This window comes from Lontra canadensis, unplaced genomic scaffold, assembly GCF_010015895.1.
Source record: "Lontra canadensis isolate GAN:19392208 unplaced genomic scaffold, GSC_riverotter_1.0 scaffold8, whole genome shotgun sequence".
NCBI classification, from domain to species: Eukaryota; Metazoa; Chordata; class Mammalia; order Carnivora; family Mustelidae; genus Lontra; species Lontra canadensis.
This window is the reverse complement of record NW_022631002.1, coordinates 1,989,788-2,002,311: the sequence shown is the minus strand read 5'-3', so window position 1 is coordinate 2,002,311 and position 12,524 is coordinate 1,989,788. Positions and strand designations below refer to the sequence as shown.

At 57.6% G+C, this 12,524-nt stretch overlaps 1 protein-coding gene across 1 annotated transcript in view; it reads right to left on the bottom strand.

Moving 5' to 3' along the window:
• Positions 1-2,855: 2,855 nt before the first annotated feature.
• Positions 2,856-12,524, bottom strand: part of ZCCHC14 (zinc finger CCHC-type containing 14) — a 52,071-nt gene continuing 42,402 nt past the window's right edge. Inside the window, exons 5-13 of the mRNA XM_032853794.1 lie at positions 11,465-11,574; positions 10,756-10,850; positions 10,620-10,674; positions 9,427-9,706; positions 7,568-7,659; positions 6,800-6,927; positions 5,805-5,945; positions 4,225-5,718; positions 2,856-3,241 (exon numbers count right to left, since the gene is read on the bottom strand). Of these exons, the coding sequence (XP_032709685.1) occupies positions 3,186-3,241; positions 4,225-5,718; positions 5,805-5,945; positions 6,800-6,927; positions 7,568-7,659; positions 9,427-9,706; positions 10,620-10,674; positions 10,756-10,850; positions 11,465-11,574 (2,451 nt within the window). The 3' untranslated portion in view covers positions 2,856-3,185. The remainder of the gene's footprint in view (positions 3,242-4,224; positions 5,719-5,804; positions 5,946-6,799; positions 6,928-7,567; positions 7,660-9,426; positions 9,707-10,619; positions 10,675-10,755; positions 10,851-11,464; positions 11,575-12,524) is intronic.

The window sequence follows — 12,524 nt, the reverse complement described above, 5'->3', positions numbered from 1 at the left end:
CCGATCCAGATGGATCAGATCGGCCGGTGCCCCCGCGGGGACGCGCCGCAGCAGCTGTGTGACGCTGGGCGGGGTTGCCACCAGGCCTCCGGGCCCCCGCACAGTGTCGTGCAAACTAGCTACAGTGACTTCTAAATAGTGAATTAAAACACTGAACCTACTGGCTACTATATTCACAAGCCGACTCCTGTCATCTGGAGATTACAGATGATGCTGGTTGTTGGTGGTGGTTTTTCATACCCAATCACACATACCTGCTTCGAAGAAAATAATTTTGTCGTCGTCGTAAGTGCTAGCTCCCATTTCCTCAGTGCTGTTCAGCAATGACAAGTTTCAACATTTAAACACGTTTCCAATTTTCAATATTACCATGAAATAAAAATTAGAAAAGGTAGAAAACTGAGTGTTTGCTTAAAAAAAAAATTGAATAGTTCTTTTATCCCAACATTGTATTCCACTTCAATCTGTACATTCCACTTCCCCCATTCTTAGAGACAAAAAAACGGGGATAGAAACTTTGATATATGACAGACGACACAGAGCAAAGTGGCTGTGCCACACCTACCGGTTGCTACAGCCTTTGCAAACTGAGCCCATGATTTCAGGGAAATGACTACGTAGTTGAAAGGGTCAGTCAGATCTGTGTTTCTAAAAAGATGAGGACATCTGAGGAAATGCAAAATTGCTCTTCAGGCTTACGGACTTTGGTTGCTTTTGGAGAGAAATGTGTCAGAGATGACGCTGCCAGCAAACATTCCCAAGTCCAAGCGTTCACCTGGGAAGAGTCTCACGGATGCGCAGCTGGATGCTTTGTGTCCCGTGTCTCTCACGTTCACGTTTCTCAATTCTCACCTTGGAATGGCCTCACTGGAGACATCACACCGCACATGCACTTTCAAAGACAAGTGGGAATTTTGCTAAGACCTTTGATGACTGGAACACAGCCGCACAATGTCTGGACTTATTTACCTCCATTTGCATGTCCTACTTCGAATCGAAGCTCGTATTTTAATTTTTTGTTTTATGGAACACACTAACTGCTAATATTTATCAAAATAGTCATAAGGGTAACAACAGACACTTTCATTCCCCGATACTGACCACTAAAACAGAAACCCTAAATATGGTATTTTTTTTTGTTATGAGACAGTTTTCAACAATTTCACTGTGTTGAAATAGGATTTATTTAAAATATTTCTTTGTTTAAAAAACCAAAAAATTTAAAAGTTTGGCTTTCAGCACATGTCCAGGCCACCATAACGGCCTTCAGAAATATTAAAATCGTAAACATCAGTGGACACTCCCAAGTCTTCCTTTAACATCATATGACAAGTTCCAGGCTCCTACTCTTTAAGGCAAAGTTGTATCAGTTCTCATTATTTTTACATTTTGTAGTGTTTATAATTAAGAGATCAATGTAACATTCCCCAAAAAAGCTGTTGTAAGCATCACCGTCACTTCAAAACTGTATGTAATACTGTGTACCAGGAAGAGAGAGAAGCATACAGAGGTCTGTCAATTCTGCATTGCATAGAAATGAAACTCTACTAAAAGCTCTAAAAAAATTCTACGAAAAGCCTTAAAAAAAAAAAAAAAAGGTAACAACTCTGCTCAAGTTTCCCTCCAGCCAGGAAACTGATGATAAAATTTGAAGCCTCACATCACAGAGCCTCAAATTCTAGGGTATTCTTTTGATTGACACCAATTCGGCTGAGGCTGATTGTCCCATCTTAAGAAAGGTCTGAATATTACGTTTTTCTGTTTTTAAATAAATATTCAACTGCAAAATCCCTGGGCAAGGCCTTACCAATCAATATTTTAATACTGAAGGCTTTAGTGTTTAAAGCAATAATATGAGCAGAAAATTCCCTTTTAGCTTTAAAGGTTTAAGTCCCTAAATTTCGGACCAAGAAGCTTTCATGGTCATGGGGTGAAACAGCTGTATGGTGAGGCCTGATCTCCCACTTCGGATAAAACTAGACTTCTGCAGATCTTGGAGCTCTGTCCTGTTGGTGTGGGCTCTCTCAGAGTCTTACCACTTTTCTATTGTAGTTTTCAGGTAATTTTTAGAGAACTAACCACTAATACACAGCCTAATACAAAAGAAGTTGACAGGAGAATATTTCAAATCTTTTGCTCGTAATTATAGGACTGTATCACCGTTGAAGTGTTTGTCTCGAGTGTGAATCCGTTAGCAGTAAGCCTTGGGGTCCTTGGGAGATCCGTGTGGAGAGGAAAGAACTTGCCAACTTTGCTAAGGGCGTGTAGCAACCCCCAGCGCCGGCTCACGAAGGCCGAGCGGTCACTGTGTCTCTGCGAGAGCTCTGTCGCGGTGGAAGGCGACAGGACTTCAAGCTATGCAGGGCCGGGAAGGAAGGGATTCTCAAGGCTTTGACAACTAGGGACTCTCTGGGACTTGGACCCTTAGACGTTAAGTTGTTGCGAGTAACTATTTCTACTTAACGCAGTTTAAATTTATTTGCAGGAAAAAAAAATTAAAACCTTGAAACTGCTACGAGTGTCTTAAGGAGGGAAGGAAATGCTAAAATCTCTGTTGTGTACCAAGTCACGTAGCCTGCTGGTGCCAACTCCTTAAAAACGGATTCTCTGAGTGTCTTGCACTGACTGGTCTTGGGGAGTCTGTCTCCCAGAACGGCAGAGAGTGACATCAGTTTACATTCTTCGGTAGTGCAATCCTTAAAAAGCCCAGAGAGATTAGTGTTCAACCACTTGAGGAACAAACAAAACAAAAAACAAAAAACAAAAAACAAAACAAAGGCGACATTTTCCCTCACGCAGGGGTATCAAGAGTCCGACTGCTGGAACTCCGCGCGGAGCGCTCCGACCTACAGGTCTCGGTTCCGATCTTGCGTAGCTGCCCGGGAATTACGTGTGAGCCTGGAAGGACCGACGGCGGCAATGCTCCTCGGGACATGGAGGTCTCTGCATCGCAGCCACGGCGGAGACCCCGACCAGGCGAGTCCTGACGTCAAGCTCCGATCTAGGATTTTGGCAATAAAACTGAGTTTGATGCACTCCTACGCTAGGTTTTCTATCCAGTCTAGTAAAGTAAAGCACCTTTGGATTAAAAATATTAAGCTCAACAGCAACTAGACTTCTCAGTTTTGTATTTAAGTTTCCTTATGTCTCCATGGCTTAATAGTGTTCTGCTGCCAGAGAAAGTATCAGTCTGTGGCGTCCAGACTTTCTGCCGGAGGGGCGTATTTCAGCCTAAAAGTACCTAGAGAGAGGGGGAAAGAGACCAGATTTGAATCACTGTGCAACCCCTGCCAACGAGTGAGCTGCCCAAAGCTCCTGCTAGAGTCTCTGTCAAGAGGCAGGCGCGGCAAGTCTGGACCACCTGTCGGACCCACGCCCAGTTCCTCGTTCCCGCCCCCAAAACTAAGCCGTACAGATGGATCAGCCTCAGGGGTGACACGGCCGGTCCCCGGGACGCTTCTCTTTTGCTTCCAGAGCTCGGCCGGGCAGTGGGCCGGGGAGGCCTGACCCTCGCCAGGGGCCTGGGCTGACTGCTCCGGGAGCCGGCCACGCGGTGAGCACACCGACACCCGCCCCACCTGCCACCAGAGCTGGCTCGCCTCGAACGTGCTCTGGCTGACCACGATGCACAGGCGGGTTGCGGGATCCCAGGCCTGGGGCAACCATCCAACGTCTCCAGAGCCCAGGGGACTACCCCAGGACGCGCCGTGAGTACCACGGAGCTGGGAGAGATGCCTCCTGCCTGGTTTCATCTCCCTTCCCCAGCCAACGGCGAGAACACACCCGTGTCCCCACATCACACACATACCGGACCTGGACTAGAGACAAAAGAGAGCGAGTGGAAGTAAAAATGGGGGAGGGGGGATGGCGTGTGTGGCCGCAGGGAACACCACGCAGCCGCCTCGCCCCGCCGGCTGGGTCCCCCGGGGCAGCAGCAGCAGGACAGCCTGTGGCAGCGCCCTATCAACCCCACGGGCTGCCCGGCTCGCAGGGCCAGCGTGCCCTCCCCCGGCCGGCCGGTCCCCTCGGAGAGAGGAGGAGGCTGCAGCGACGGGCAGCTGGAGACCACGCGACCCTTCCGGAGGCCTTCACGGCCAGCCCAGCGACAAGGACACGCTTTTCCCAGGAGCGTCCATGCTCTAGAGGCAGCCCGTGGACCTCGGTGCCAGCGCACGGGGGCGCTCTGTGCCCCAGCGCAGCCCGCTCGGCGGCCGCCCCCCCTACCTTGCCGGTTGAAGTCCATGGACGGCTGCTTGCAGTCCTGGGCGCGGTGCCCGGTGGCCCCGCAGTTGTAACACGACAGGTTGCCGCTCTTCTTGTGGCCGGAGCCGCCGCCGCCACCACCCAGCCCCGGTGCCTGGTACACGCCCGCCGCGCCCGCCATGAAGCCGGGCATGGGCGGCACGGCGAAGGCGGACTGGCCGGCCAGCACGGGCTCGGGGGCCACGCCGCCGCCGTAGGGCGAGTGCACCACGGGGAAGGCGCCGCCGCCGTACTGCTGGGCGCCCACATAGCCGCTGCCGCACACGGGGCTGAAGGGCAGGAAGGGGAAGGGGAACACGGACGGCCCCGAGAACGGGTGCTGGAAGTAGTTGGCGTAGCTGACGGTCAGGCCGCCCGAGCCGCAGCTGCCACTGCAGCCACACGACGTGCACACGACGCAGCCGGGCGGCGGGCCGGGCGCGGGCTGCTGGGGCGCCGACTGCGGCTGGTGGTGGTGGTGGTGGTGGTGGTTCTGGCTGGAGGCGGGCAGGTTCCCGGGGGAGCCCCCGCCGCCCCCACCGGCCCCCCCGCCGCCGCCGCCCCCACCGCCGCTGCTGTAGAAACTGCTTTCGGGGGCTGAGGAGAGCGCGGGGCTGGAGCTGGGGGCCGGGCAGCTGGGCACGGTGGCCATGCTGGCGAAGGACGCGGAGGGGTGGCTGCTGGAAGAGGCAGTGTTGCTGCTCGCACAGAAGCTGGCCTGCAGGGGCCCCAGGGGCACACTGCCCATCGCGGAGAAGGCAGCTTTGGTGCTGGCGGCGCACACGGCAGCCCGCGGCTTTATTATTGCAGGGGGCACGCTTATTTGCACGTTATTCGAACAGGCAGTTTGCCCAGAAATGGCAGAATCCGTGGGGACAGATGAAGACACCAGAAGTTTGATGGGGGGCCGGGCCGCGTGGAAGACCGTGCCCGACGTGCCCGCGGCAGCAGTGCTGGCCTCCCCCGCCAGGGCCGGCTGCGGGGCCGACTTCATCACCCTGTCCAGCGCGGACGTGTGCACGACTTTGGCACGGGGACCGAAGGAGACCGTGGGTGACACGGAGCTGCTCTCGGCGAGGGCAGACAGGACCTGCAGGGGCTGCTGGGGGGTGGGTGTGGGTGCCGCGTCGATCACGGCGTGGCCAAAGTTCTTGTCCACTTTGATGCCGCCTCTTGGTCCCGAGAGTTTACTCCTTTCTTCGAGAGACAGCAGAGAGTGCACAGAGGGCGGGAGGAGCTTCATGTCCGCACCCCCCCTTTCTGACTTGTGCACGGAATTCAGCATCCGGATGGGCGCCAGGTGCGAGGCCGCAGCCATCATCTGCGCGGGGAGGGGGTGGTGGCCCGACGGACTGGAGCCGGCCTCGTTCTGTACGGGGAGAACCTGGGCCGTGGGTCTCGTGGAACCCGACGCGAAATGGTTCAGCAGCATGACGGGCTTCTCCTTCTCCGAGCCCTCCCCGTGCACGTCCACACCTGTGGGCGGAAACGGAGCGGTCAACGAGGCGCCCGGGCCCGGGCAGGGGCAGCACAGCGCTCCCAGGCCGGCCGGGCGTCCTTACGTCTGTCGCTCTCCTCGGCGCTGTCCGAGCTCTCGTCCCGGGCCTGCAGCCCCATCGGGCTGGGTGACGAGCTGGAGCACTCGGAGGAGCTGCCCTCCCGCGCCGTCTGCTGGGGCGGCGGCTCCACGTCCACCCGCAGCGCTGCGGAAAAGGGGCACCGGCGTGGGTCGTGCCGGCCGCGGCTCCCGCGCCCCCCCCCCCGCCCGCCCCCGAGCACACCGCCCTGCGGAGCCCTGCGCCGGCCCCAGGGAGGCGGCGGTGACGGGACCCGGAGATGCAGGGGCGACAAGCAGCCCAAGGCCCCACGCCTGCCTCCTCACAGGTGTGGGCACAGCCAGGCTCCGGCCAGGGGCTGCAATGCCGCTCGGCTTACAGGCCGCAGAGGAAGAGACAAGGGTCCCCGGCCACCACGGGGCAAAAGAAGTCATCTCCAACACCGAGACACCCCATTTTAGGAGGCCAAGGGACGGAAGAGCTGTTTAGTCAAATAACCACTGAAAAGACACCGCGTGTTTCTCTCCCTGGCGTCCTGTCGCTCTTAATGCTTGCCAGGCGTGCAGAGCACCCTGCGCCCCAACTGTGCGGGCGAAGGCAGGGAGCGGAGGCGGCCCCGTGGCTCCCAGCGCCCGCGACGGGGAGCTTCGACACAGACCTGCAAGGCAGGGACCTACACGGGGCCCGGCCGTCTGCGCCCTCCCAGGGAGGAAGCGAGTCTTCACCTGCTCGGGGTTCCTCCTCTCTCCCTCCTGCGCTGCAGCTTCTGGATCTGATTCTTATGCTCCTACGACTTCAGCTCAATCACTGGTCTCCAGCTTCTAACCCAAACATCCCTTCTATTCGCTAACAGCAGAAATGATAAAAGCTAAAATGATGAACAGAAACTATAAATGCTCAAAAGACGCAGGTGGCGAAAGCGTGCGCGTGTGCTGCGCTCTGACAACTCCCCTCAGGAGGAAGCGCCCCACCCCGCTCAAGGCCGCCCCGCCCTCACCCACCTGCAGCGTGGGGGCCTCGCACGCCCTGCACGGGCCCGACGTGGCTGGTGGGGGGGACACGGGCCACTCCGCTGCTGGTGACTGGGGGCGGGGCCGTGGGGTTCAGGCACCGTTTCTCTGACTTCTCCCTGTGCCACGAGAGAGCGCGCGAACAGGTGAGCATCTGGGTCTCTGGCCACAAAACCGTTTCCCGTGGCCCCGGCTCTGCTGCAGGGCCCAGGGGCCATAGCAGGGTGACCGCCCCCAACTGTCCTCATAGGTGGGACACAATGCACTCTGACTTGGTGGGTGCAAAGGGCCTTTCCTAGCGGACCCAAGCCACACCCGTGTAACTGTGACAGTATGAATGAAGCTTTGATCTCCAACCCATGCCGTCCGATCAAGGGCATCTGGCGGGAAGTGCTCGTGAGCCCCGGCTCAGTACAGAGGGGCTTTTGGAACAACCCTAGGGCTCAACGCAGGCCCATGAGGCGACCCATCTCAGAACCTCCTGAGACTCCAGATGGCCCCTGGGAGACTTACCACTGGCACAGGTACCAAAAACGGGGGAGATGCCACACTGTCTCCCCTCCCCTCTTTCCATAAAGCCCCACCCCCGTGGCGGACGACCTCTCCCGTCCTGTCCCCTGGGTTCCGCCTCTGGTGAAGTCTTTTGCCTCCCAGGCCACCCGAAGGCCACCCCCACTTGGGGCCCCCATCCGATTAGGAGCCCACTGGGAGACCACACAGTCCGCGGGGAGGAAGGGGCGTCCGTGGCGTCACACGCACTTCTCCAGCTCCAGCTGCGTCTTGAGCTTCTTCTTCGCGCCCATTGTGAGGGACTCAAATTTATTTAGATCTTCCTCCGTGAGGCTCAGAAACTTCCAGAGAAGAAACACATTACAAAGTTATTGAGACTCAATTAGGACTCGAAAACAAAGAACTTGAAATATTATTAATAAATACACCCTCCCAGCAGCATATGCAAACAGACCAACTCTAACTGGGTAAGGAAAGCCTTGGGGGTCAGGCGTCTGGGGGCTCAGTCGTGAAGCGTCTGCTTCGGCTCAGGTCATGAGGCAGGGATCGAGCCCTGCTTCGGGCTCCCTGCTCAGGGGAGCCTGCTTCTCCGTCTCCCGCTCCCCCCGCTTCTGTTTGATCTCTCTCCCGCTCACCCTCTCTGTAAAATGCATAAATAAAATCTTTAGGGAAAGAAAAAGGCCATGGGAACCCCACAATAGCCCACTGCTAAAGACATGGTGTCCCTTGTTCAAAATACGAAACGCTCACTTTGCATATGAGGCGCAGAGGCCTTGTCCCCTGCGCCCTCTGCACGCGGCCTGGAGAAGACAGGGCAGCGGGAAGGGCCACGCCGTGCCGGGGACTAAGGAAAATGTCTCGCAGTTCCCACGTCCCTGGGGGTGCGCCTCTCCCGTCCAGGGACCCACCCCCTCAGGCCGAGCCATTTATCCTCCTATAAACAGGGGAGCCCCAACAGCTCTCCTGTGTGAAAATCACCCTCATTTCAGGGGCAAAGCAACTTTGCTGGGAAGCAAGTGGTCGGGAAACACTGGAGCCGCCGGGACTGAACGGGAGACTGACCCGCGCGTCTTCTACGAAGCAAACAGAGCGCTCTGGTTCTCCCCACAGCTCACAACGCGCTCTGTGATTTTACGGCCAACATTCAACTCCCACATTCCACCAAAGCAGTATCTATTGTTTTCTTAGGATTTACGAATCTTAAGCCAAGAGTATTACAAATGTACTCAGAACGGCCTATTTTGTTCTAAAAGCTCGACTTCCAGGTTCAACTGCAGATTTTCGGACAAAGATTTTCATCGAGATAGAAGCACCAAGGGACTGTGTCCAGCAGGGGAATCAGAGCTCAAACAGGGCCATGGGTCAAACTCCGTTTGCTCAGTGACGCCAAGACTTCAGAAATTCCAGAATTTTCTTTAACAACAAAAAAATGCTCATTAGAACTCTGTTGTAAAAAATAATTTCCAGGCGCCTGGTAGCTCAGTGGGTTGAGCGTCCAGCTCTTGATTTCAGCACAGGTGATCTCCAAGTCCTTGGATCAGCCCCAGGGCAGGTCCCGCGCTCAGCAGGGAGTCTGTCTCCCTCTGCCCCCCCCACCCCCATCTCTTAAAAAAAAAAACAACTTTGTAGGACTGCTTCAAAAACATATAAAATTCGTCTATTCCTTGGAGCTGTGAGACCATCAATCAGTTGATCACCAGCGGCAGCTTCCCTGGAGGCAAGCACCTGGGTGCCGGGCACAGCAGGCCCTTCAGGTACCGCGCCCAGGCAGAGGCACCCAACAGGGCGCATGTGCCCGGAGCTCGCCAAGTCTCCGGGAACAGCTGCAGGGACACAATGGCCTTCCTATCACGCCGAGTACCTATCACGTGAAGACCCCAGCCTATCTTACAAAAAAACAAAAACAAAGCTGTTCTCAACCCATCAGGCTGGAGTCCTTGCCTCAGCAGCAAGAGGACTTCCAATCCACACCCAGTGCCACCCCCCAGCCCCGGTGGGCGTGCAGGGCTCGGGGCGCACATACAGGCATTGAACACCAGGTGGCGGGAATTCCCCATCAGGGGCAGTGTAGACACCTGCCTCCGTAGCCCACCCACTCACCCACATACCTTCTCCATGGTGAGCTGTTTGAAGACGGGATAGTACTTGTGTAGGCGCAGTTTCCGAAGCCAGTCTAGGATCCCGTTCTGCTCCTGGGTCTGAGGGGTCTGCAGCCCGGAGGGCATCAGGATGGCAGGCGAGGAGTCCATCTGGGCCCGGTAGGCCAGCGCCGAGCCTGCACCCCCTGTGTGGGAGCAGTGGGGCAAGGCGGCCGCGCTGGCCGCGTGCTGCAGGTGGTGCTGGGTGCCGCTCTGAGACGAGGGGACGCCGGCCACGCCACACACAGGCCTGTGGGGACAGCAGACAGGTGGTCTTCCCAGGACCGCAGCCCCCCACACATGGGCAGGCAGTGGGCTGGAGCGGACTCCCTGTGCTGGGCCGTATCCGAGGCCACGCCCACTGCAACACCATCATCCTTTCCTGCCACTGCCCCCCAACACCACCCCCTGGAGGTGTGCACGTGTTTGTATTTGGGGACGTGTGCGGCTGTGTCACCACCGGACTCCAGACTCTGGGCCGAGCTGCCCGGTTTCTGTTACTCTGTCAGAGCAGGATACTGAGAATCCTAGCTGCACCTGACTCCTGACCCTTTAACGTTTGAAAGAGCGCACGTCCCAGCAGCGGGCTGGAAGGAGCACTCAGCGTCCTGCCTTCTGCCCTTGGCCCTTCCATCCCAGACCGCACACCCCCACGTTCACAGCGTACTCGGGAGGCAGCAGGCCGGGGTGAAGAGAAAAGGCAGCCCTCTGGAAGCCCCCGTGTCCACGTAAGAGTGCGTGCGTGCGCGCGCGTCACTGTCTGCGAGGCCAGCCCACGGCAACGGCAGCCTGTCACCTGAGCACCGCCACTGTCACCATCAGGCCTCCTGCTGATGGAGGACCCTAGGAGCAGTGGCCCTCCCACCTCACGGGCACAATCGCTCCCCGGGAGCCTATAAAAATGAAGAGTCTCTGAAATTCTGGTTTCCTAGGATGTGCAGGGCCCGGAAATTGGCTTTTGCAATAAGAGTCTTGGGGAATTCCAACTCCGGGGGCTCAGAGAACCACTTTCTTTACGCAGAGAAATCGTCAACTGGAGCGTCCATCCCACTGCCCTCACGACAGTATCAAGACTAAGAGCAAGGACGGCCTCACTGTACAAACAATTATCGATACACCATCTCTCCGCTGACTGAGACGTGCTGCTGCCACAGGCGCCTCACCTTCCGGACGCGCCCAGCACGGTGCCCACTTTAGAGAGGGAAGGGGTGCCAGCACCTGCGAGTCGAGATAAGCGTCATCACGTATGCAGGAAGTAAAGATGTTTTCATCTTCACGTTCCCCCCGTTGCAAACTCACTTGGACTTTGAAGCTGTTGGGTGGGAGACGAAGAACTGAAGAATTTCCTGACCTGCTCATTTTTTAACACGTGAGGAGGTAACGAAGCCAAATACCTAAAAATTAAACAAAGTGGTTTGTCGGCATTAAAATCGCCATTACCGAAAACTAACTGGGAGCCCAAGTCTGATTTCAGCTAAGAGACGCACGCACAGGAGAGCAAAGTGAGCGGAAGCCCCAGGTGTTCTCCCCGCTTCGATCCCCCACGCGCACCGCATGTCAGCACGGGGGCGGCGCGCTGGCACGAGGGCAGCGTCGGGCCCATGGCGGTGTCCCGTGGCACATGCCGCCAGGCTGCACCCGCGTGCGTCACTGGGGCTGGGCCCCAGGAAGCGGGCCGGCCCCCTCTGCCTGCTGCCCCGTCCACAGTATGTTCCACGGCCAGGAGGCACGGGCTTACGGGACTCCACCAGGCCCCACTGCTGTCCCGCAGCAGCCTCCACTCTCTAGCGCGCAACAGAGACTGTAACTGCACTCGACTCCCTCCGACTGTCAGGACCACAGGGAGCAGGAGCGCTCCGGGCAGCTCCATCAGGCTCTCCGTAAGCGAGGGAAACCCCCAGGGACACCTCCGGGACCCGGACTGCTGGGATGACCAGGCAGCTCAGGTGCGCAGCCCCACTCCGGCCCCACCACGTGTCACCCCACGGGCAGGCGCGGGTGGCCTTACCTCAGGTCTGCTTCCAGATCCACGTGGTTTCGCTCAACGTAAAATGAATCCGGGCCGGCTAAGCAAGGAGTGAACTTGTCCAGGTTGTCCTCGGGGTGCAGCTGGGGTAACTGAAACAGATGGAAAAGCACGGGACGTCGTCAAAATTCACCTGACACGGGCCTCTTCCGGTTGAGAGACGGGCAGGTGCCAGGTACTGACACCTGCGGGACACTACAACCCGCCCTGCTCTCAGCCGTCCGGGGCTCCACCTCCACTGAGGATGTGGAAAGCCACAAAAGAACATCACACCCACCACGGCATCAGTAAAAACCTCCGCAGACGACACGACCGTACCTATCCGTGGGCCCACGGACACTCAGCCGCAAGGCCACCACGTGAGCGGAACTCCGAGAGGGACCTGCCCCGCCAAGGAGAGACAAGACCGTGACCCTGTCTGCTGTGGCACAGCACGAGGAAGAGGTGGCAGCCATGCCAGCAGGCAAAGAGGTCAGAAGATGGACACGTCCCATGGGCTGATCGTGGGCCAGACACTGGTCAGCCAAGAGCCCGTGATGCAGGGGGAGCACGCCCTCCTTCCCAGGCTCACTTCCACGGGGGCCTGGAGAGAACCTGGAAGGCAGCAGAGGTGGGGGCTGGCTGCTCCTGGGAGCCCGACCTACACCTTCCCTGGAGCCTTCTCTAAATGCAAGACGGAAACCCGTTAGCCGGGGAGGGACAGGACTGCTCCTGCTCCCAGAGCCCAAGCAGACCCTCCATTTCTGGGGATGAGGCAGAAGCACTCCTGTCCTGCCTCCGTGGGGCAGGGGTGGGGAGGGAGTCCTCCGGGCACCAGGCCACGGGCAAAGATACCCTGCCTCTGGGGGAAGGAACAAGCCGGCCCGCTGGCCCCGAAGAAAGGGCAAAAGCCCTCTTGGCTGAGGGTACTGCACCAGTACGAAGAGGAGGCCAGCTATTGCTGGCAAAGGAAGGGGCAGAGAAGCCCAAGGGCCCTGTGCCCGGGACCGAGCCTGGACCAGGAGGATGGAGAATGTCTCACCCCAGCACCAGTCTGTCACTA